The sequence below is a fragment of the Anser anser genome (assembly GCF_964211835.1).
Source record: "Anser anser genome assembly, chromosome: Z".
Classification (NCBI taxonomy): domain Eukaryota; kingdom Metazoa; phylum Chordata; class Aves; order Anseriformes; family Anatidae; genus Anser; species Anser anser.
This window is the reverse complement of record NC_139723.1, coordinates 34,030,528-34,056,366: the sequence shown is the minus strand read 5'-3', so window position 1 is coordinate 34,056,366 and position 25,839 is coordinate 34,030,528. Positions and strand designations below refer to the sequence as shown.

The window sequence follows — 25,839 nt, the reverse complement described above, 5'->3', positions numbered from 1 at the left end:
TGACACAATGAAATTATTAGCATAAACCTCACTTGTAAAGCTGATAATTAATGCTAATTATTTTTGTTAGAAAAGTTAAAGGTTGTGTCTTTCAAAAATTCTTTCTCTCCTGGATAAATACCGGAATATTTGCACATGTGCATGTGTAATTGTACATGTATATACAAATAGATGCACGGACACACACTCTCACAAAAGTGTAAATATTTAAACACATTGTTAAAACAGTGTGTGGACATTTGTTCTATGAAAAGCAAAAATTGTTCTGGTAGCGTTTTGGGAACGTGTTGGAATTTCCAAAATTGTCTTGGGGGATGGGGGCAGGAGAATGGAAACTGACATATAAATACACATTTTGAGGGAGATTTCGTTCTGACCATGAATTCCTGGTCCCTGTTCACTCACCTGGTATGTCACAGTTCTTGAGGCAGCTCTGTCACTGCCCCGATCCCTGTTCTTGCCCCATGTCCAGAACCTCCACCGTGGCTCAATAGCCACACCTCAGTGGCTCTTTTGCTGTAGACCCCATTTTCCCACTGCTGTTTATGCCACTCTGCTCTGGGCCCAGTGTCCAAGGAAATCAGAATACCTCTGGCTTCCCTGGGCAGTCTTGTGATGAGATCAGAAAGGTTGCCTCATGTGTGGGACAGGCAACACTGCTGTCTCTAGCAGGCAAGCACATATCAAACATGTGTCTCATCCTGTGATACACATCTCTCAGAATTAAGGCTGTAGTGGTGCTGCTTGATTTTTTCCTGACTGGAATAATAATTAAGAGCAATTGACGTCAGCAAGTCCCCACAAATGCGTGAGCACCAAACATCAAAACACCATCAAGCATGTTCCAGGGTGTTAAACATTTTTTTACACAGGACCATAGTGGAGACCTATTGCCATCACAATGAGAGATCCTGATCTGCATGTTGTGGAAAGTCATTTGGCCATACTGGCCATTCACTTCCTCAGACAATATTACAGCTGTTTAAGAAATGAACCAAAAAATAACAGTACACTATGCTAGAGGTGCTGCATGGGAATAACAGCTTCCTGAGGGTACATGCTGACAATGGGGCACAGCTGAGCTGAGATAGACTCACACGCTGTCACCCATCAACTGACCAGATGTAACTTCCCATAATAGCCCTCCCCAGTTATGTGGTAAAGGTGTTGTATTGAGCCTCAGGGAAAATAAGGTTAAATTAGGTGGTTTATCTTGCTACAGGAGCATGGTGGAAGCTGCTTTGCAGCTAACACACTGGGTCAAATGAAGGGTAGCATCTCACAATGGCACTGTATTTTTGTGTAAATCCTGTGCTCAAAGACCAGTTCTGGATGCAGAGTATTAGAGGTCTTTAACTTAGGAAGTCCTAAATGGTTTGAAATATACCTACACAAGAAATGCTATTGTTACAACATGGTAGAAATTGAGATGCATGAGCTGGAGCTCATTAGTGTGTGGGAGCTGTTGGCTGAGCATTTTCAATGCAGTGTCCCCTTCTGGGTCCAAAATATCCTTAATTGATATTGATTCTCTTGACGGGCTTCCAAGTCCATCGTCTCTTGCCTCAGGGAAAGGATATAGCCAAGCTGAGGTTTGTGCTAGGTGTATAATGTGGGTTATAATGTTTGGCTAGAGCAAGAGCCCTTCCCTCAGATTAGGGAAGCTGTTGAGCTTGTATTCATGCTTTTAGCTTTTTGTCACATCAGCTGCACCTGGAGCCTTAGATATCCACTGACTCATAGCAGTTAAAATAAATAACTCATCAAGATGTCCTCCCTCTGTATTACCTACCTAGTCTGCCTGATGCAGTGTGCTGTCTTGTGTCTAGGTGCCCATGATCACCTAAGTGTTACTAGTGCTTTATACCATATTCACAAGTACGCTTCAGTTCTCACCCAGGCTGCATATGGCTTGCAGAATTGTTTCATAACGACCCATGTAGGAAGACCACGAAGGAACAAACTAGATTGTCATTAGATACACCCTTATGCTTTTAAGTTTGATATGTGTTTACACACAACTGACCCCTACTTACTACGTTTTGGTGCAAAGCATTGCTTGCCCGGTTGGGGTTTTGCCTACATCAACTGTGGTTATCACTGTTTTCTTTTCTGAGGATGGCCTAATCACCAGCTCATTCTTTTATTTCTTTAGCAGTGCCTCCCAAATTGAAGGAAATGAAAAACCAAGAGGTTGCTGTGGGTCAGAAGCTAGTGCTAAGGTGTGAAACCACTTCAGAGTACCCTGCGCTCAGATTCAAATGGTTAAAGAATGGAAAGGAAATAACCAAGAAAACCAAACCGGATAATGTCAAGATCCCCAAAAAACAAAAGTAAGTACAGAGACATATGTCACAAGTGGGGCTGGGAGGGGTGGGGAGAAGACTGCTCACAAGAAAACAAGCATTAAGGTTATTAACTGCAGCATAACAAAGCTAAAAGCTATGAGGTAAAGAAGAAGGAACTTTAAGGAAGCAGATGCTGACTTTGTTTTTCAAACGTATAGATGAAGTGGTAGTATGGTATAAATATTTCATAAATAATTTTACCTTTTCAATGCCTGTTTCTCCTCTGATAGCCAAAGGCTATCATCTTAACCAGTAAACCTTGGAGACAGGCTATTTTGAAACTACCCGTGAGAACAGAAGTACCTTATGTTTATTGTCTAAAATCCAAGAACATTTAAAATCATCAATGCAATGTGGATTTGGAAATATTTTTGAAATTTGCTTTGTAAACAATCTAGTCCTGAAGAAGGACTGAATGCTTTCTGCTTTAGCTTCAAGTGTGATATGCAAGCTTGCAGCAGTCCTTTACCAGAGGCATTCCAGCATATGCAGGACAAAGCATGGGTCTAGCAGATGCCAGATGAGTAGCAAAGCCTGCAAATCTCATCTTCCTGCCTGGTGGAAAGTGTCCCCAACACATGACTGCTGACCAGTGCCAAGGGATTGTGTGGTGCCCTGTTTCTGCAGGGCAGGCAGAATAAGCTATACAATCTATTTTCTACATTGATGAAGGAGAGGACTTTTGCTGTGGGGTCTCTACCTCGTTTTTTATGTTTAGAAATTTTGATTTCTGCTGCTCCTTCATCAAAAGGAGCCATGAAAATCTGTCTGAATACACCCCTTCAGCTCTTACTTCTGTTCTTATTAGGTAGTTGTGCAATTTGCTGCACTGGGCCTTGCGTCCCCTTTGTGCAGCACACAGAGGATTTGGTGTGAACTTTACAGGAGATCTTTCCTCCAGGGCGTTAAGTGCCCTCATACTTCATCAGATCTCAGCTCAGTAGACAAAATAGCAGCCAAAATCAAACAGGCGCTTGATTTTCCAGAATCATTCAGGTTGAAAACGAGATGTTCTGACTTCCCTTTTGGCTTTCTGTGCCCCAAAAAAGGGCTGATGGAATATGGAAGGGGACAGACAAGCATCACTGCAGCCCCGGTGCCATGGTCGCACAACTGGCAAGAAGGAACCTGCAATGTCTCTTTCCAGCATTTGTGAAATGGAGCTATTCCAGGTGGCAGCTAGCCTGGCAAATTGTCTGGACCCATTTAGAGGGCCGTATATCTCAGTCAGAGTTGCATTTTCAGTCTAGTCTGTACAGATCAGAGCCTGGCCCTTAGGAGAGTGCTGCCCGTGAGGAGCAGACTATATTTTCTCCTGTTACATTTTTGCTGGTGATGATTGACCAAACTCACTGGAGCCTGGATTTCACCTTCTGAGGCTGGGCTTTGTCAGTTCAGTGTTGGATCAGTAACTGTCTTGGTTTCTACCAGGCACCACGAGACAGTGGAGACATTAGCAGGGGAAGTTATTTTCTGGACCTGAGCAGGAAACAGTTTTGAAAACCCAGAACTCTGCTAGGATGAATGCAAAATCTCTCAAAGTTTTGAGGAAGAGAGAGAGAAAGGAGAGGGAGGCAAGTAAGAGGGAGAGAAAGGAGCTGGCATAATGGACACTCCCTGATAGCCATTGATTAGACTATGCATGTGGAATATGTGAGGCCATTTTACAGGTTTATGTGCCAAAATATATTTAAAATTCCCCAAAAGATACAGAGAAAAAATACCCTATAAATTGTGCCTCTTTCTGGAAAAGGGAAATCTGAAGTCCTAGTCCCTCACCATAAGTGGGCAGAGTGCAGACTTGGATTTCACACTTGTGTGCTATCCCAGCGATGGAGGTATCACTCATCCTTTGAATTTCTCTGTTCTGTTTTCTGTTTTAAAACAGCATTTTCAGTATGGAAAAAAGAAGCCCTTCCCCTTACAGATGTAAAAAACACTAGATGTAGAGTACGAAAAGGGGGAAGACAAGGATTGCCTTTGTAACCCTTGCCTTTGCTGATATCTAAAGGATTTTCCTTGTCTTTCTACTTGGAGATTTTAGCTTGGGGACATATGAGTGCTTTGTCATCTTTTCTTTTGCTGTTTATGTGTGCTTCCAGTATAGAGTAGATTTGAACAGCTTAAGAGGAGACAGAGCTTTTGACAAAACTGGGACAAGCATGTGTTCTAAAGCTAGAGGAAAAGGGGGGAAAAGGCATTGCAAATGGTAATATAATAAGACATGTAGGTTAGAGTAAATAAGGCCACATTAAAAAATCCCAACTCAAATGAAAGAATATCAATGGTCAAGATGGATTTTTTTCTTTTTTTTTTTCCCATGAAAAAACATTGAGAAATGTTTGTCATGTTCATATGCTGCCATATTGTTAGAGCAAGCATTTTAGTGTGAATTTATTACTACTGTCCAGGGTGGGAAACATCAGCTAGGAAGGCTAGCATAGCTGTGGAGCTGTCTGGGATTCATGTCTACTTTAAAGGTCATATGTTTACACAAAAAAAAAAAAAGCCAGAAATGATTTCTGATATTTTCATATTTTATAAGAAATCATGTTTCTCATTGTATGATGGCAAAATAAAAACTGTACATTGCAGGGAAAAAATAAAAGTTTCTGAGCTCTGGATATTTAGCTTTAGATTTTTAACAATTTTTTAAAAAATCTGAATTATGAAGTGTCTAGCTCAGAGTCAGAAAATTAAGACCTTAGGTTGACACCTGGAGCACACATGGAAAAGATGATATTGCAACTTGGTATTTTGGGGTGCGTTTGTCCAGTGTGAATGCTACTGGTTCGTAAGATTTGCAGAAGTGGAATAGGTGCTGGCTGTATTAAAAAAAAGGTTTGAAAGACTCTGTGATAATGCAGGTTTCCTTAAGACTTAGCCTTCTGAAAACTGGAGCTTCATATAAATTGAACTTCAGGGATCACTCCTCCAAGCTCGCTAGAATGATTTCAGGGTGGTTCAGAATTTCAGGGTGGTTTCAGAATTTCAGGATTCAGAAGGCATGGGCTCCAGACATGCAATGACATTACAGTACAGCAGGTGAATCACGCTAAATAACTGTGCCTCTTTTCATTCATTTGGACTGGAAAGTCCAAAGAAAATAAAAGTTTAACATTTGGTGAGAAGTATTTAAGTGCTCACTTTTTACCTCAAATTTTTTAATTAAGATCATGCAGTAAGTGAGTTTCTGCTGCTCTTAGCACTCCTGGTGATTCAGTATGCCATATTCTATTGATTTATCTGTACAGACAAGTTTTAAGATACTCCTCTGTGTCAATGGAGACACAGCAAAAGTTGGACACCAGACAAGGCCTTTTCACTTGCTATTTAAGCATTCCTGCTGGTGTCCACTTGTACCACTAATATTTCATTTTCCTTCTCTGCATTTCAAGTTGAGGTAAAGACTTCACATTTTTTGTGTTGGGTAGTATCCTGGACAGAGTCAAGCTCTCTTCATTACATGAACATGAGCTTCTGTATAAGGATTAGGGTTTGGAGGCAGGGGGGAAGGTGGTTGCTGCTTCACCAAGATGATGGCTTTGGAAACAGCCGTTCATGAGAAAACTTCATATGCAAGTGCCCTGCAACTTGGGCTTCATCCAAGCATAGTCTGGATATTTGCTCGCAGACAGGGAATTCTGGATGACAGATGGAGCCTGGAAGCAAAATGAATTCAAGCAGTTAGATAAGGTGGGCTGGGACTGCATTCTGCGGATGTATTTTTTCCCTTTCATGTATGAATACAAGCTCAGCAGTGGTGATGAGCTAAAGATACATCAGAAGGAAACCTTAGAGGGAGAGGTATTTTTTGGTGTAGCATAGTATAGGTTGAGAAAATGACAGGCATTTCAATATAAAATCTCTTAAAAGGGACTTTCAGTGAATTCTGTGGGAGTACCGAATTGCTAGGGAGCTGCTTCATTTACAGCCATTAATGAGTCATCTTCTGTTCTGTTTTGAATTCTGTCCTGATATGTCTCGATAATATCCTTAAGACTACAAAATGTTCATTTTATTTGGCCTTCTTGCAGAGTTCTTCTACAAATAAGAATGAATTTGGATTGCTAGAAGTAGATTTGTAAACCATATGGTTGTTTTACCTATTTTAATATCACTCTAAAATCATAAAAGGAAGCCTCACTTCCTTACCTTTCTCTGTGTGTGCGATGTAAAACAAAGAATAAAAATAAATGTGTAAGGCAAAATGAGCTTCTTCCTTTAAAAGCCAGGAGTTCCATGAAGGTTGTTTGCATCAATATTTCTTGATATCATAGAAGGGAAAGAGACTGCAGCAGACACAGAGTGAGTGCCCAAATAAAAGTGATATCGCTGCAGCTCTGCTTGCTTATCCAAGTGGGTTCCCAAAAGAACGGAGCCTTCTTATGTTTTCTTTTGAGGCCCCCTGAAGCTACAGCCAGCTCCCCCTATACACAAATGTCTGCAAGATTGGCTGAAAGATAACATGTGGGATATAGGAAATATCACATGTCCATGCAAGCTGTTAGGTGGCACAGACCACTGCCAGGTATATGAATAGATGGCAGGAAGGATGAAGAGCAGGTCATTTTTACTGTGGTATAAACACAGCTGTTAGATGCAAAAATCCCACCCAAAGAGTCAGTAGCATCTGTCAATGTCTCAACCACTTCTTTCTCATGTATTCCTGGTTACCACTAGCTGGAGTCTGTTCTTGTATGTTACCTGAAATGCAGCCAGGAACACAGCCCAGTTAATTAATTCAGCATTGGGAAGCAACCATAAAACATTACCTGAGAAGGAGCTCCAAATAGTCAGCTATTCAGTTATTTACCTTTTAGGTGCACCTTAGCAGTTGATAACCCTAGTTTGGCTGCTGTCTCTTCTTGGAAGGCCAGCGGCCTCAAGAAAGCAGCCTTCCTTCATGGCATGAAGGGAAATGCTTGTGATGTAGGTTTCTAGTAGAGCTGAGTGTTAGGACCTTCACACAGAGGCAGAGAAGGCTGAGTTGTCTATAAGCATTTGCTTGACAGTAGATGGGATAGCTGATTGTGGTGAAGAGAGGGATGGCTCTCGAGTATGCGTTGGAAGCAGCACTGAGTATTTTGGTTGCTCAAGAAGCCCTCCTGCTACAAGAGACTTGTCTCTGGTGTGAACCCAACCCAGCACAATGATACCCAGAAGGGATAACCAGTTGTGATGTCTGAATGAAGAGTTAGGAAAACATGTTTGTGCTGAGGCAAAGCAACTCCACAGATGTTGCTTACTTCAGCAGTTGCTGCTGGTGACTAAGAGTTTTTAGAGTGCAGAACCTCTGCCTCTGGGGGAACAGTCCTTAATGTTACAGTAAGCCAATATAGGGAAGCCCATGCTCATGCACTCTCCTAAGTGACTATTCTGTGGGTAAATGAGGGGGCTTTGCTGCAGGCAAAAACTTCCCCAAAGCACTTATTTTAAACAGAAACTAGGAACAGTAGTAATTTGTATATTTTCCCCAAGCCAGTCATTCTCTGCAGTCTAGGTAATGGGATTATTGATATCACATGAGTTGGGGACCCCTTGAATGACACCAGAACATGTTTCTACCCAATTAATGGGCAGGCAGGAGTTCTGCATTATAAAATCTAATCTCAAAACCTTGGAGACTGATTAAATTACATCTCTGAGCCAGGAACAAAATGTAGCTTCATGCAAATTGTGCTCCTGCCCATAATTTTTTGTTAGTGCTGGAGAGTGATTTACTATTGGGGTTTCAGAGGTTGTTAAAGAGAGTGGTGTGTCCTAATCTCATGATTATTTAGTCAGATGTTGGAAACTACAGTACTTACCCAGAACTCTGCTACTGGCAATATGAACCTGTAGGAAAGGATAATCTATTTTAGTATTACACCCATCTCCATGGCATCTGAATAGCCAACAGTTCAGCTGAAGGAGGAAGGCTGTTTTTCAGAGATTTCCTTTAAGAACAAAGCTTCCTCGCAAGCAAAAAAAAAAAGGCATAAATAAGTATCTTTAATTAAGTTAATTACTATGCCTGTTTTCCAGCATCTTTGAGGATAGAGATTTTTTTACTCTCCTTCCTTCTTTCAAACCTGAATAGTGTTAATCTGTCAGAGTATAAGAATGGAAGACAAGACTCTGTTGAGAGAGAAAAAGAATGCGTTAGTTCATGCAGTGGCTGTTACTCTAATACAGGATGTTTACATGCTCTTTTTTTTTTTATTTCACAGGAAATACTCTGAGCTTCACATTTATAGAGCCACGTTGGCTGATGCTGGGGAATACGCATGCAGAGTGAGCAGCAAACTAGGGAATGACAGTACTAAAGCCAGTGTTATCATCACGGACACCAATGGTAAGGCTTGGCTCTTTATTTTACTATTGCATTCAGAAAGACTTTGTATTACAAGTCTTCTGCCATCAGGGCAAAAGGGACTGAAGGAAGGGGAAGATTTGCTAGTGCAAGTGGCAACACTGAAATCTGTTAGCTGTGTTAAAAATTGAATCAGGCCAGACTTGGCTACTGCGTAGTTGATATGCTTGGCTTTCCTTACCTGGTCAAATGGATTGTCTCCTGTGGATCTCAGGGGAGAACACTTCTGTGAGACACTTTCCAACACCAAGTCTAAGGCACAGTCTAAATAGTCAAGACAAGACGACAATGAAAGAAAGGGAATATTATTTTAATTCTTGTGGTATGTATGAGTAGCAGAGGCACTATAGGGGGCTTTCACTTACTACAAAATGATTCTCAGTCTGACTTCTAAACTAGAATGCCACTCTTTGTCTTTAAGTAATATTTGCATAGTTCTAGTTGGCACCATTGTTCCTTTCACAGAGGTTGATAGTTTTATTTTTTCTTCATTTCTACCATAGTAAAGACAAAGGCATGAATGTATTCAAAAGTATATCATTCAAAGCCATGAATGTAATTCAGATACTATGATTTTGAGAGGAACAGAGATTCCTGTGAGTCAGGTAGCATTCAGACTTACCCAAATGATTTTAAATTATTATAGGTTGTTATTTTTGCAGAGCTCCTTTTCATTCCACTTATGGGAAGTTCCAAATGTGGTATGGTTCCAATGCTTCTGACAGAATTTAGTGAGTGTTTTCTTGTACAGAAATGTTTTAGCAGTACTGTTGCTTCTTGCGAATGTTTTGAAGGCTGTGGTTCAGCTGGAATCTTGTTCCTTAAGCATGACATTGTCTAATTCAGTTCTGATAATTCAAACTCCTGTATCTAGACAGTTGTGAAGTATCAAACAAACATGCTGTCATTAGCAAACAAAGCATACGTTCTGTGTGTACATGAGATGGTTTTGAAGATGTTGTTGCAATGGGAATTTACCATTGATGCTTTTTCTGTTCCGCATTGTGCCCTGAATCAGGATATAGGCATTTCAATGAATAGGAAAACAAATGTGAACCTTTGCCAGTGGGATTTCTCTTTGGCTATCTGCTGTTCTGTGGTCACACAGTGGTTGCTTTACTGTATTCACATCGTGTATTTGCTATTCTAATTTATCAACTGAAGAATCCCAAGTGCTAAGATTTCACATGAGCTGTCTGGTATTACAGTCTTGATCAGATGTCAGGAGACTCATATAAAAGATCAAGTGTTATTTACCAGAATGGTATTAGGAGCAAAAATGGGTAGGTGTTTCTGTGCAGCTTTGTAAATGCTCTTGGTTTCCATGAACACAAATCTTGATTGCTCACTAACTGCTTACATGGAAAACTCCTGTACTGTTTCCAAGAAACTGGAGTTTCCAAAAATCAACTGTAGACACTGTGCCTAACTGGGGAAAAAAAAAAATGTTTGGGCATCCTCCATTGCTTCCTCATACAAAGAATGGTGACCTGGCTGGGGAACACACTTGGGACTTTATTCTTATGCTTTGTGACATGAATTTTTCAACTTCCCTTTGGGTTGTGCTAAACGACAGAAAAACACTCTTACTGCAGGGAGACAGGAGCTTGGTTTTGAACGAGGACATTTGCAGACAAACCCTTCAAAATGAATTTGTAACCGATATGTTAGAATTTGTCTAACCTTGTTGTTTAAACCTGTTGTTTAAAACATAGCTGTGCATGCAAACCCCCTTGATAACAGGTAAAAATCTAAAAATCCAATCTAAACCTGACAGCTGGCTCTTTTCTGTGAAGATCTGAACTGGAACATCTCAGTGATATTTGATAATCTAGAATCAGGCATGGCAGCATTCATTGGATGAATAAATCAATCATGCATATTTGGTTGCCACACATACATTTGAGCCCCCCCCCCGCTTACTGTTGCTTATAAATTACTAGTACAGTAGTTCCTATTTTTTTTTCTAAGTATGGAATTTTCCACCTGGTCTTGACGAACAGCATGGGCAACATCTGGTGACTTAAGAGCAATGGATCCCTAAGGCCTCAGAGGGCAACATCTGCTTTACAAACTGGGGCAGACCCCCTGCATGGGTGACCTCCTCACCCCTTCTTCCCCTGCATTCCCTGACCTCTTCCCCTTGCTAGCTTAATGACAGATTTGGGATCCAAACTCCGTAATGAGCCCTGAAGGGTAGTCATTACTCAGGTCCCATATATATCTGTGTGGTCCTGCCCTATTCATAGGGGGGAAGGGGAGGGGGGAAGCATATTTAGCTCTTATTTGTTATTTTCTTACAATTGGCATTTGTAGAAGTTCTTCTGGTCCAGGATAGCCCAGGAGTTGCTGTAGAAAACTAGCGTGTGGACTTCTGAGAAGGCTGAACCTCTGCAGGGTATGCAGAGAAATTTTATCCTCCTATCTCCAACAGACAGAGTGACAGTGGGGTAAAGACCTGACTTTCTTGTGGTCATATTAAGCTGCTCAGCTACATGAACCCTAACTTTAATTAGCCACTTAGTATCCACCATGGGCACCTGTATGCTCACCTGGTCATGTTTATTATGTCCTGCTACCTACAACCTTGATCCACCTTTCCCTTTATGCTGTGTACTTTAAGAACAAGGGTGGACAAGGTAATGATATTTATGGACATCAAGTTATTTTTCTTTCCACTAAAAGATTATTGGTTTTCAGTATAAAAATCCTGGGTTTAATTCCCCAGAATTCTGTCAAAGTTTAACTATTTTGATTGAAATTTTCTTTGCTGGTGTATGCCACAAAAGAGAACTCTAGGGCCAGAACAAATGTCTATCTAACATGATGCCTTATCTCTAATATCAACTAGCAATGGATATTAAGTAAAAAACACACAGAGAACAAGACAGCTTTTGCACTAAGGTCCCACATCTGAAAATGACTGATTTTTACTTCCTGCTCCAAAGCATAGAAAAAAGAATATTTCTTAATGGAAACATTTTTTGTTTGTTTGTTTTTTGGGGGGTTGTTTGTTCATTTGTTAGTTTTAATGAGCAAACCATTTTATTTTTCCTTAATCCAGTGCTAGGAATTATAACTTTCTTTCTTAAACAATAATAGTCAATACAAAAACTCCTGTCTTTTTTACTGCTACATTTATTATTATCATTGCTGTTACTTAAAACTGCCATCTTTTCTCTTGTGAAAATTTTCACTACATATGAACGCACATACTAATGCATATGCAGCATATGCACTGTTTACCTACATAGACTTTTTTTTTTAAATGTTTCTCCTTTTTACTGAAAGATACATTAAGCCTCATCTGTAGAGCCACATCTATAGATCAAAAATGCAGCAAATGTAAAAATACGTAAATAAATTCTGGAGGTTTTTTTGTTTGTTAGTTTGTTTTACCATTTTTAAGAGCAAGCAGTGGGAGTTATTGTTCTCTTTTAAATTTCTAATGAATATAACTTGGCCACAGGATATGAGCTGCATTCTTACTTTCCTTCACTCTTATTCATGTATACTCCCCTAAGAAGGATTATAATGGAGGTCATTTTAGAGCCATGAAGTTCTCCTGGAGTTGTGTAAATAGTGCACAGGTCTGGTTGTGTGGTAATAGCTGCTTTTTGCATCCTTTTGCATTTTGTCACTTTAGCCTGGCAAAGGATTCTGCAGTGGATTTTTTCACGGCCCTTCTCATGAATGTAAGGCCTTAGCTCAATAACAGGTACTGAGAGTATACTTCCTACTACAGCCAAAGCCAATTTTATGTTTGAAAACTTGCTCACAAAATGTCTTATTTAAACAACGAGTTCAGTGACCTTGTTTTCTAAAGTGTTGAGCATGCCACAGCTACAGCTGAATTGGGTGTCAGTCTTCTCCTTTAAAACCTATTGACCTAAATCTTTTGTCTCGCTAAGGAGATTTGCTGGGCCCACTGTGGCTCAGCATGCAGAAGGGTGGATTCCAGCAGAGGTGCTTCGGAAGCTAGCAGTCTTCAGTGTTTGCAGTTGTTGAGTCAAGGCAGGGCACTGTGTGAGCTCTCCTTGTGCACATCTTATGCAAAGTGAGTTGACACAGTTTGAGTCATCAGTAGGAGAGGCTAGGGCCACACTGCCTGAATTGAAGGGAACAAGAAGTGTTCGTGTGATAGGTACAGGTAACTCAGCTGTCGGCAGAGGTAAGCCATGGTAAATTCATTAACTACAAAGGCAGTGGCTTGCGTAAGCTTCTGGTTTTGCATCCTCAGGATTTGCAGTTGTACTAGTAGAGTTGTACTCTATTGTACTGTAATGATACTGCTCAGAGTTGCACAGTAACCCATAGAGATTCACCATTCATTAAAGTTTATTTTGTGACCATGCCCTTCCTCTTCTAAAGGTATCCAGTGGCTGATCTTCATGAAGATGGCAGAGAAATATATCATTAAAAACATCTTGCATCTAGTGCCTATTAAGCATGTGGCCAACTACAAAATACCTTAAATGCAAGAAAAGTTCCTTCCTACTCATGCATTAATCCATCTGAGATTTGATGAAAGCAGGAGTGTTTTTCTTCTTTAACATAGATACAGGTGATCTGGGACCATAGTTTGTTTTTAACACAGTAGGCTGGCATAATGGGTTAGATTCTCAGTGGGTGTAAATCATCATTCCTGGATCAGTGTCAATGATTTGGGCCCCACAGTGAAAAATAAAATAAAATGTTGCCATTGCTCAGTTTGGCATAGGAATTTCCCTAAGAATAGCTTTGAAACTTCCTTGCAATTTGACAAACTTGAGTCCGTTGTTTCAGAAACTCAGTGCTCTTCTCATCTGATTTTGGGCAGTACTTTCTTGGGGGATCAAGAAAAAGGTAAAAAGCATAGTAGTTTTAAGAAACAAAATGCCAGTTTATCCATTGGACTTCTCCATGTCCTTGACCACACCTTCTACTCACCTATTACTTTATCTGCTGAAGAACAAATAAGAGGGTTCAGATACTCCTTTTTTCTCTACATGTATTTAGGTGGGTATCTAACTGAAAAAATCAATGCAAAATGCTTAAGTCTTAAATCGCTGCCAGAAAGTGAACAGCATGTATGACAAGAAATAACTTTGCAGCTCTCACTACCTGTGATGCTCATGGTGGTTGAATCCCCCTCACAGGTTGTTGTCCGGGACAGGGTCCTCAGAGAGACTTTCAAATCTAGAACCAGAAAACGTGAGATCAAAACTTCAATTTGCTGAAGGAGGCTTTTTGTGTTAGGTCTTTGGCATGCTAATGGGAGGAAAAAAAGTGCTGTGGGGGCGTACAGAGAGGGCTCTTTGCAACAGCAGCTCTGTGCCTATTAGATGTTTGGCAATCCCCGTAAAATAAATTAAATAAATAATGGTTCTTTCCTGATCAGGAAGACCTCTTGCCTCCCTCAGCAGATCTTGTTGCCCAGGCATGAAGATGTCCCCTGTCAGCAGCCCAGGTAAAGCTCCCTGACTGGGAGGATGGGTCAAGAGTCCAAGCTCAGCAAGGGTGCTGTGAATCCTTTGCATGTTTAGAGAACTCTTCTCCATCTTGCCAGAAGAGACAGCAGGAGATGGAGCTTGCCAGAGTGTAAAGGAAATGGGACTAAGAGACTTCAGGGACCTGTTGCCAAAAGTATCCCCAAACAAGGATTTCTTGTCCATCCTTAAACATATTTCCTTAAGAAATCCCCAGCACAAACATCTTTCAAGAACAGTTACCTTACCAAAACTAAATGCTTCCTAGAAGCTCCAGCAGACAGAATTGGATGGAGTGTTTGAGATTGCTACTCCTCATGGGGACACAAGCTGTGGTCTCCATATCTCAGTGGACCACAGCAGAAACTGCAAGTACTATGACTGAAAAATATTTCTGGCTTTTCTACCTCTGGCAAGTATTGAAGGCCCCCACAAGCAGCCTTATCTTGTTATCCACTGGTTTGTTGTGTGGATTTCAGATGGAGTAAAATGCCTCTTTTACAATTGTGGTATACTTTCCTCAATAAGCAATAGATGCAAATTTTGCATCTTTCAAATGTTAACATCCACTGGTAATGTTGTTAACATGAATATTACTAACAGGGTTTGGTAATACGTAACTTCGCCAAGTTTTCTAAATGTGCTTCTTGACACACTTCTGGTGTGGGAGGCTCCAACTGTATTTTCCACTGAAAGGGAAATTTCCCACCTGTGTTTGTAATGACACAGCTGATCCTGGGAAGGTGGCAATATGAAATGCTCCAAAAAGTTCAGCATGGGCACTAAATGGAACATGGTTTCTTTAACTGAGAAAGAAAAAGTTGCTCCAGTCGTGCCAGATGCTGAGCTGCTCAGCTGTCAGACCTGTTCTGTCTACTATTATGACTAAGAAAGGTTAATTGCTCAGACATCCTCAGTGCACAACAGCAAAAGGCCCTCATAGCCAGCAAATGGTCCTGAAAGTTGCCTGGCTGTGGGCCACAATGTTCCAAGACCAAGTGCAAAGGTTTTGACCTTAAAAATTTTACTTATGATACCAATTTCCATGCCACGCACCATTGGCTATCAGGCAAATGCTGCATAACATGTTCTCTCACATTAGTGAGGTGAAAAAGGACTGTATTGCCCAGACAAACAAGATATTTGCCAAAGAAAACTGGACCAAAAGGGAAAAAAAATTACAAAGTAGACGAGCTAACAAGATATAAATAAATACACAGGCTCATCACAAGTTTAATGACAGGGATCCTGAGGGGAAGACAGTTGGACCATGTTTTGTCTCTATTCAAGTTTGTGTGGACTCTGAAGAATATGAGCAGAGGGACACCTAATCCAGAATCAAAGAATACAAGAAGAACATTCCTAAACTGCCTTTTCCTAAGCCTCTTCTGAGGCTTTTTCTAACCTTGTTTTGTTCAGCCTACTAGGGGATTCAGGGTGTGCCTTAAGAATTCAAGGTGTTCGAGTTCCAGCCATAGATCTCAAGCTTGTGCAGCAGGATTGAGCTGCACAGCTCTGAGGTGGGAAACTGCTGTGAGAATCTTGAGAAAATTGAGATGCATACAACTGAAGAGTGATTTGTTCAAACCCAGGAAAGTTATCACGGTTGTGGCTTGCAAGGTCAGCAGTGCACAGACAGATGGATGGTGTCGTTAGCACAAGGTCACTTCGGTGCAAGAAGTCCATGGCAGTGTGTCAATAGCAATAACGTGTTTCAGTAGGACCAGGATGGAAGAGCAGCTTTCCTCCTCTCTTCAGCAAAGCAACTGATTTCCGTCACAAAGCCCCAGTAGTCATCCCATGGGTGGCTGGGTTTGCATGTGTGACTTCGAAGATTTCCCTGAAGTGGCAAGTGACATTATTGGATGTACTTAGCAGCAATTCAAGTGATATGAGCAGGAACACATCGTTGCAAAATTTAACTCTCTAGAAGCGTAAGGAGTGAATACTCACACTGACGCCTTCCAGAAGCAGAGCCATCTGTGTGATTTCTCTGGTTGCCACTGATCAGTTATTCCCAGAGGAGAACGAGAGATTGAACAACTGGCTTTTTTGAGAAGTAACAGACTTTTTCTTCAGCCACAGCAGTACATGCCATCGTTTTTCATTTTTTCCCAAAAGGAAACTTTTGCAAGTTGGTATCTGATTGCAGCCTCTGCCACTGAAGCAGAGTTTAAGCTTGCTTCTTTGAGCACCTTTTTCCTCTTTACCTTCTCCATTCTTGGCGCTGAATGCTAAGTTAGAGGACCACCTGACTCCACATTATAACTTCTTGTTGCCTCTTATGTTTTCCAGAGAGCACCAGCAAGATACCAGTCTCAACAGAAGGGACAAAAACTTCTTCACGTAAGTTCAATTAACAGAGTCTTTCTCTCTCCTTCTCTTTGTTTCTTCCTGAAACTGCTTCTGCAGCTCTGAGACTGCTTCCTCATAGCACACATCAAAATCGCCTGCATCCAGAGCCTCAGCACCTGCATATGACCTTGAATGCTGGAGCTGTTTCAGGGACTAAGAAATGAATGAAGAAGGGCTAAGCATACTCTTTGGTATCCTGGAGCTGTATTGAGGATGCTGATTTGGCCTGCGCTTGTCAGCCTGCAGCAGCCAGAATAAAAAGTATTTGAGCTGTTAGGACCTGTGTTTTCAAAAAGCACTTGTTGCTCCTGTTCCTGTAAATCCTAGCAGCTGCTTATAAACTTGAAGAGCATACGGACATGTTGATGTTTCTTCCAGAAAGTCTGTTGCCTAGACTGCTCTGTTCCTCAGGGCTCTAGATAGATTTCCTGACAGCTCTTTGGGGTCTGTGAAGGTAGGCAGGTAGCTCATTGCCCATAGTTTACCACTTTTGAAGCTGCCTTTAGCATAATAGGAGCCTTCTCCAGACAGTTTCCTTTCAGGCTGGTGGGATTTTGCTTCCAGCATCCAGCCTGCAGTTATATATTTCACACCTCCAGAGTTACTCCTGGAAATGAGAAGTCACTTTCCTCATTTTAACAGTTAGAGTTACTTTATACATGGTCACAATACCAGCAGTTGTTTCCATTGCTGAGCTTGGCCGAGGGAGATGTGGATAGCCATGTGTAAGCCGAGCATCCCAAGGATTTACAAGATGCACATATCCTGCTTGGCAAAGAGGCCAGGGTCCTGCTAGCTTTTTGAGAAAGCTATGTCTGGCAGAGACAGGTTTTAGTGTGAGTTGACAATGTTTGTAAGCTAGATCAAGGAAAACAGTGTGATTGCCAGATTTTGCATTTAGCATGCCTGCAGCCTTTCCTTTGATGCATCTGCGTGTGTGGCGACCTACTTCTGAAATCTTGGCACCGCTGCCTGACAGAAGAGCCATTGGATGTGCCCATATTCTTTCATGTTCTCAGTAGGGCCTGTCACCCGTGCTTCACTGGATATGTATGAGACCACATAGCTAAGAGCAAGTGTCCAGTAACCATTGGAACCATTTTTGTTCAAAGAAGGTGACATGCTGGTCACTGACTCCAGTGGGCTCCCCTTGCCTTCTCGCTTCTGCAGCAGGAATATAGACCCTGCACTTTGCTCCCTTCTTTCCCATGAAATAATTTTCTTGTTCTTGAGTGGTCGGTTTCCCTGCCTGTATCCCTTCCAGTGCCTGCTGTTACATTGCTGCTCTCCTCTTATATTGCTATTGTGTCACTGAAGAGAAGGAGGCGGGCATGTTCAAAAGTCTGGCTTCATTCCTGATAAATTGCTGCACTTGCAGACACAATGCCAAGCAGTGCATCATGCTGTTGGCCTGAAGGAGAGCAGAAAGCAATAAGTTCAATGGCTGCTTGTTGAAATATTCTAATATGCATCTCCATGGAGCTCTGAAAAAGTCTTTGCCATGTGATTGGATCAGAGATCTGCTCAGTGCCAAACCCACCCAGGTGCCATTTTTCCCCCTGGGCCCAGACCAATTCAGCTTTCCATGCCACTAACAGTATTCACCTGCTGACCAAGAGTGTCTGGAGTTTAGGGCATCACTGACTTTCTCTAGGCTTTGCAAATGGAAATAAATGATGAGCGTGTTGCTTCTGTAATTGAAGATAGGCTGTTTGTAAGATGCTGATGTGTAAATTGTCAGGATCTAGGTCTCTTGAATACTTCATCTTTTCTGCTTCATGCGACATGTTGCTGAATATTTCACTAAAGAGCATGCAGAATGCCTGACCTGCTCCTTGCGATCCTCAGGCCGGTTGTTAACTGCCTTGACTTCATCCCTCTACGCGGTGGCACATCACATTGCTGCCTGAAGCTAATGGCTCTCTTGCAGACTCCTCCTTCCAGCTGACAGTACTCCTCAAGCGCACTTCTCAGCTCTTTATTCGTGCACGACACTATGTTCTGCTGGACTCAAGGCAGTGAAAGCCCATGCAGCCACCCAAACACCTGGCCCTGCCTTGCTGTCTGGTTCAGTTTCTTACTGCTCAGGAGGTTCAGCCCCAGTTTGAGGCTGTCATGCTTCTTCCATACACTTTTCTGAGTGCTGCCTTTGTGTGATTTCTCTTGAGAATGCTTCTCCTTTTTCCTTTCTTCGCAACCGCTTTGGGGCTGGTGCTATGTCCAGTTTTGGTCTGGAACATGTCCTGCTCGCCTTTCCAGCTACAGCTGCCTCCAGAGCTGGCAGCACACATGGACCCCGCTCTCTGTCAAGCCACAGAGGTCCTTAGCCATAGCTGTGGTAGCCCTGGAGTCCTGACTGCCCATTCAGAGTAATGATAGAAGAAGATAAGCAACTAGTGTTTCCTGGGTCAGCTTGTGGAGCTTCAAGACACTCTGCTTTCCATTTTCCTCCAACACTGTCACAAACAGCTGAAAACTTTGCTCTCTCTTTGCCAGTTTTCTCCTGGGTTTCCCTCCCAGGACTATGGAGCATTTTCTGCTGTAATTGATTGTTCACAGTGTGCCTAGGACATGCTGTACCGACTTTGAAGTTCTTTGCTTTCTGGACCTATTTAATTTTTTTTCCTCTGCTTTGGAGGGTTTCTGATTACTGCAAAAAGGAAAAAAAAAAAAAGAGAGAAAGAAATAAGAAAAAGAAAGCTCTTCTTGGGGAAGATGTTTGAGCTCCTCCAATATAACAGCGTAGTTGTGGCTTTATTCTTACAACTTTGTTGTTACCTTCTGTGTGTTGCAGAACCCATGCTTAGGATACGAGCTTCAACAGAAGGAACAAATACTTCCTCCTGTAAGTATATACAAGTTGTTTAAATTATTGCTGGCAAGCTCCTCCAACACATTTTATACTCCATAGCTCAGCAAACAATGTGCTTCTATCTAAAGCTACAGTAAGGGATTGGGAGTGACTGGGCAGGATTCCTGGACCTACAGATATATCTTCAAAGGGTTGTTATTTCTTATTATATGCATACATGTGAGTATAACTCTCAAAGTCACGTCCTTTTCAGATTGAGGGCTAACCACCTTCCTTTGGAAAGGTCTAAGTGCGTATTTGGGCAGGACAAAAGAGAAGGAAACTGCTCAAGTGTTTCCTACCTGGATTTCCCTTCCCCGCCTTCCCCAGGTGATGTGTGACTTCAAAAACCATCCCCTCTGCCTCCACCTCCACACACCCTGGCCCTAGGGTAACTGGAACATCCTTGAAGCCATCCATTCCCAGCTGGAGTGGATTTCCCTTCAACCCTGTGCCAGCTGGTGCATATTAGAGCTTTTCAGGGTACTTCCCCTGTACCAGGCTACCCTTGGGAACAGAATGAGGAAGGCAAGGGCATCTCCTTGTGCATCTTAGCTTAGCTGGGCCATAGGACTCTTGGGAAAGAGATGGAAGGTTGTTTCTCTGCTCATCTTGGCAGCACACTGGGAGCTTCCAAGTCATGAGTGATGAAGGTGACTCTTTTCTTCCTCTGTAGTGATGTTTCCCAGGGAAGCATGCTTTCCAGCCATTGTGCTATGCACTTTCACCCTTGAAAGCCATCAGGCCCATCAGGCAGAGCCTTTCATCTTTTATTTAGACCCAGACCCACCACCTGCTCAGCCTGGCTTTGTGCAGTCTAGGAGGACACTTCATACAATAAAAGTCAGTGGTGTTGCAGGAGGTAGGGTGTTACCTTCTTCTATGGCATTATGTATTGCTAGCTGCCAGAAATGTGATGTCAGGTAAAATAGACCAGTGTTGTCATTTTACCCTGATAGCTCCAGTGTTCCTATAAAATACAGTGTGTGCTCTATAGCAATCTATACAAAGATGCCCTTAACTTTCATCTCATAGCTACTGTAGCTGCAAAAGAGGAATGGTCAAAGCCAAGTCCCCTGACACAGCATTCTGAACATTTTTCATATTTTATATGAGACACAGAAGGGTTATTTTTTGTAGATTTTCTTCTCAGCTATTAGACCGATAGGTGTTTTAAGTGTGTCTTGAAGGAATTTTAGAAATCTGATAGGTTATTTAAAAAGATCAAAAAGATTTCTGCCAGCAAGGTGAGAACTGTAAATGCTTTTGGTCGCCTTTTTCCTCCAAAGTATAGCAGCAGGGAAGGCAGAAGTAAGTCCTGGATCAGTTTCAAACAGTTATTTCTTTCTGTTTTGTTCTCAGTTGAATTTATGTAAATAGGGAGTAATAGCATCCAAGTCACTAAAATAAGTAATGGGGGAGAGAGAGCAGCATTGGACATTGCTGTCTATCTGGTGTAGCAAAAGTACTACAAAGCAGGAGGGAGCTGATGTTTATTGCTAACAGATGTGGATGTCTACTCACACTACAGAGCAATGAGGGAATTGAGTCCATGTACTCATTCAAAAGTTGCTTAGGGCTTTTCTTTTCTGAATTTCAGTGGGACATGTCCATTTCACACTTGTCACTGTCAATCTTGTAACAGCTACAGGAGATAAAATAAACTGTTTCCTTCCACTTCTCAGACAATAGCAGATGTTTCAGAGAACATGCCAGCACTGTCACTGTTGGCCAGACACTGGGAAGGACCCGAGAACAGCAGATTGATTAAGTAGGCTCTCTCCCCCGAGCTTTCACCAGTGAACAGGCATGTGTCAGGCTTTCCTTTTTGGGAGTTCCAGTGACAGATATGCAGAGCAAAAATTCTCAAAACATCCCATCTCTGCAGGACACTCCACAACTGACTTCCCAAAAATGAAGGTTGCTTTACCCTTTTATGTGCACATGTACTCCAAATGTTTTGAGAGTGTGAGTCTCCATGCTGAAGTAAAGGAGAAGAGGAAGACACACAACAGGCTGATGAGTGGTCAAGTAAATAATCCAAGGGTAGTGGAGAAAATTTGTGCTTTTGTGTCCTGTTTCATAATGTGAGACTTTGTGACACTGGCGATGATAACAATGCCCCTTAACAGGTAAAAATGCTTCCCAACTTCCTTCCACCCCACCCCCAGGATTGTTCGGTTTATTTTACACTGTGTAATATTGAAATCTAAGTCAAAACTTTCATTTTCCTTGACTGTGGAGTTCTCTGTGTGTTTTCCCTGCTTAATGAAGTGAACAAACCAACAATGATTAGAGCCCTGTGTGCTCTCACTACCAAGGACTGTGGAGGTCATTCTTAAGCACATCAGAACAATTTGAGGATGGAAGACATTTTTATCCCCTTGCTTTCAGGGCTGCAAAGCTCTGAAACAAGTCTCTTATGATCGCGTAATTTTCTTTTGCTCTGGAAAAAGTAAATCTGATACTTCACCCTAGTGCCTTGGTTTTATAGGCTAATTCAACTGTATTCAAGACTAGAGAAGAAAAACGTGGAGGTCTTTTTGGTCTTCTGGGTCTTGTTTTTAAAGGAATTTTGGTCTTTTACTAACAAGCAAAAATAGCATACATATGGCAGTCCTGTTATTTAGAAAAGTGGTCCCAAAAGCTGCATTCTTGTTTGTAAACTTGAACATACCTGGAAAGAAATGTAAAAGCAGTGAGTCTTCCAGGGTTAAAATCATCAGCACAGCACACAGCCTCCTGATGGGGGTATTCTGCTGATGGAGGTATGCTACAGGAATATATCAAGGGAGTGGGGGGGAAGAGAAGAGGCTGGCTGCAGGGTGTCTATGATGGTCGCATCCGCTGTTGGTATGGGAATGATCTACAGCATGGTACAGGTGTATAGACCATCATGACAAAACCCCTTAGCATACAGTTTCTAAGATCAATAACAGTTTAGAAACCCATGCTTGGAGGGTTAAAATGACTATAAAGGAGTGTATTTCTGGCTAGCCATCAGAAAGAGAAGTATTTGCTTAGTTGCATCTTGCAGCATTACCTCCATGCCGTTGTTTGTGCTGCCCCAATAAGGGCTGCTTCCCATAATGTCTGTGGAGACACATCCTCGGGAAGAGACAGGGCACCCTGTGTAGTGCCTGCTCCAGAATGGATTGTCTTACTCTGGCATTCTCAATTCAGATTGCCCGCTTGTGCCAAATGGTGAGCCAACAACTGTAAAGATGGATCTGCTTGGAGTATATTCTTTGTTTTGTGACATATGATATGGTGCCCTTCTGGGGGACGTGAGTATTAATGGAAAATGGGAGGTAGGCTTTTTCAGAAGAGTACAGAGAAAGTTTCTTTAGATGACCAAATGTTGGTCATCTGTCCCATAGGTTAATTTAACCTTATTTTCACTCAAACTTTCATGCTTGATTTTTAAACCTATGCAGAAATTTACATATATATATATATATATATATATAAACTGAAGAAGAAATATGTCAGTTAGGACTGCTCATCTCTTCTCTCTGGAATTAATAATTTGCAAGCTCCAGGCCTGGCATAGTAAGATACCTTCTTAGCATTTCATGTTCTCATAGTACAATAGCAAATTCCAACCTGCATATTAAATGGAAAGCAGATACAGCACACAGCACGTAGCCTTTTTGCCTGTCACATTTTATCGTGTAAAATATTGAGCTGATTTGTAAAAATGTTCTGTGATGAACAGTAAAACTTTCTCTGACATGGTGTTAGGGTCATCAGTTTATAGGGTATTTTTAACAGGAATATTTTGCATCTGCAAGGCAAGAAGCCTGGCCAGTAAATCATCTGTGTCCTAAAATCTTAAGAGGCAAGTTAAATTTCTGCTAGTTTCTGCTTTCCTTCATCTGCTGAATTGGACCCAGTCTTCCTCCCCCATACTAGTTTATCTTGTACCTGACATAGTTTGCCTTCAAAAAACATGCATTTTGTCCAAGAACCATACGAACATGAATTGTCACTTTTAGAAGACAAAAAGAAAAGCTTTGGATCCTGATGATACAGGCTTTATGTGGCTGTTTCTTCTGTCTTAAGGATCCTTATCCAAACCTCTAAATCAAGTAAACACAGAATGGATAGTGAAACTCCTCTCTCAAGACTTTCCTACTTTCTGAGGTCTGTGTGAACTGCAGTTCTTTTAAGATATAACATGACTTCGTGATACCTTACAGGATACCAGAGCAAAGTATATGCAGAGTTTCTGCACTAAATTAGTTTCTTCTGGTTTGTTTGGCTTCATTCGAGTGAAACAGCAGAACTGTTTTAGGAGAGTGCAGTAACAGGGCAGAGTCACTTAGGAAGAGGATGGGAAGAGGAAAAGACTGTAACCAATTGAAAAAGCTAAAGGAATTCAGATGGTGGAGGCAATTATTCAGGTAGAAGTCAGACTCCTGACTGACTCCTTGCTCTTGTAAGAAGTTAGTCTGACATCTTCAACTGTGGGCACGTTACTCACCCATTTCATGGGCTCAGAGGCTGCTTCTCCAGGAAAACCATATACCTGATGAATTGGTGGGACAGTGGGTCACAGGAAAGCGCTATACCACATCATGCATTTTGCTTTATTATTTCAATGTTTTTATTTCCCTGAATAATCAGGTGCGGAGAAAATACTTTGCACTGTTGTAAGGATACAGTGGGTGAATAAGGGAAAGGTCAGATGACTAGTTCTCTAGTTCTTGTGTAATATAAAATTTATTTAAGTCTCCTGGTTAGTGGAATGATACTTATAGAGCAGAGATCCCTGTTAAAACATGGTAGAGCATGCATTATTTTCCAGTTTCTTTCTCCACAGTGGACACTAATCACAATGGACAGCACAGTGGTAATTTCAGCACCCTTATGATTTGATCTGGCATGACAAATCCTGTTTCCTGTGTTTAAGTTTTGCAGATAGGGCAAACTCTTGTGAATAGATAATATTTCCCAGAGACACAGCTTTCAGCCTTCATGTGACTCTGGTCTAAGGCTGATGTGACATTAAATGACAGCTACCAAAACACTTAATCTTGCAGGGTTCTCTGTAGTTATGCTCTTGGTTCCCTAGCCTTGGTCTTCTGTTGGCAGTGGGGACCTGAGCTGGGTTAGGCAGCTCCACAGGGAAGACTGCACACGTCAAACTTCTGAAATAACACCACTACTAGAAAGTCAATTTTCTTCTGTGCTGAGGTGTGGGGATTTTGGGTAGTTTGGTTGTTGGTGGTTTGTTTTGTTTCATTTTGTTTTGTTTCGTTTTCCACCAAAGAGGTCACAGAGATAAAAGGCAATGAGCAATATTAACATTGGAAGAAGCTGATGTAACAGTCACAAAGGAATCAGTGGAACAGTTTATAAAGCTTTAATAGAGTTACAGAGTGGAAGGGTTTTTAGGACATCAGCTTTAGTAATCTGTATATTTGCGCATATAGGTATAAATCTATAAGGCTAGCACTTGCCTCAGCATTTCTATATGATGAAGCAATAGTATTTTATGTATAAAGATACACACATATATAGGTTTTAAAAGTATATGTGTATAAGGATGAAGGCAAAGTTTTGGATCTGTTTATTTCAGACTGCTTTCCTGATGTCATGGATTACACCACAAAAAGCACCACCAACCACGTGACAGGCTACTCCACTAGCATACATGTTGTAAAAAAGCCTGGAGACTTTTCTTTTGCTTGAATTGTTCCTGAACAAATTTCACAGACCCACCTCCCTTTGCCTTTAACATAGTGTGGATCTTCCCCTCTCCAAGGTTCTCACAGAAACTCTTCCCATCGTTCAACAGAAGGGGTCAGAAGGGTTAAATATTTTCTCAAAACTGTGCTTCTAAGATTGCAACTCAAATCCAAATGTAAACCTGGAACCTGTATCTCTGTGGGAGTAAAAAAAAAAAAAGTCTAATTCTCTGCAGTTCAGGATGTCAAAAAGATATTATTTTTAAACATCAGTGGCAGCCTGGGGTAGGATTGCCTCTGTGGCACAGAGACCCATGATTTTGATGGTGGTATGTACTCCGTAGGATAATTGTGACCCTGGAAGGCCTTGCACCTTCTTTTCCCAAGAAAACTCTAATGAATGTACTTCAAAAACTGCTAAAGATAAGCTAAAAACTGAATGTCTCTTCACTGGTGGAGTGGGAGACACCTTCACTACAGGGTAGCTGGCCAAAAGGCAGATCATAAATGCTCCTTCAGCTGAATCTCAGGGAGAGGAGAATGTGGGCTCTATTCCTAACATTTTTCAGAATCCCCAAGCACATCAGAACCTCACTTTCTGAAACCCTGTAAATTTGGATATGCGAATTTGGCTTCAAGGGTCTGCTGATAAGACCTGGTGTCACTGAGGGCTTTCCAGGGGCTCTAATCACATCAAAACCTTTCCTAACAGTTTATGCCTTTTTTTGGTTTCTTCTCCCCACCATGTGCTGAAGTTACATGTATTATG

General features: G+C 41.6%; 1 protein-coding gene across 9 annotated transcripts in view; it reads left to right on the top strand.

The window, feature by feature from the left end:
* The window catches only part of NRG1 (neuregulin 1), a 471,972-nt gene that overhangs the window by 316,843 nt on the left and 129,290 nt on the right, over nucleotides 1-25,839 (top strand). For 5 of the 9 annotated variants that reach the window (XM_083818935.1, XM_083818933.1, XM_083818943.1 and 2 more), the window contains 4 exons: nucleotides 2,156-2,333; nucleotides 8,561-8,685; nucleotides 16,467-16,517; nucleotides 19,321-19,371. In XM_083818935.1, coding sequence (XP_083675061.1) covers nucleotides 2,179-2,333; nucleotides 8,561-8,685; nucleotides 16,467-16,517; nucleotides 19,321-19,371 — 382 coding nt within the window. In that variant the 5' untranslated portion in view covers nucleotides 2,156-2,178. The remainder of the gene's footprint in view (nucleotides 1-2,155; nucleotides 2,334-8,560; nucleotides 8,686-16,466; nucleotides 16,518-19,320; nucleotides 19,372-25,839) is intronic. The other 4 variants (XM_083818934.1, XM_083818941.1, XM_083818936.1 and 1 more) reach the window with 2 other exon arrangements.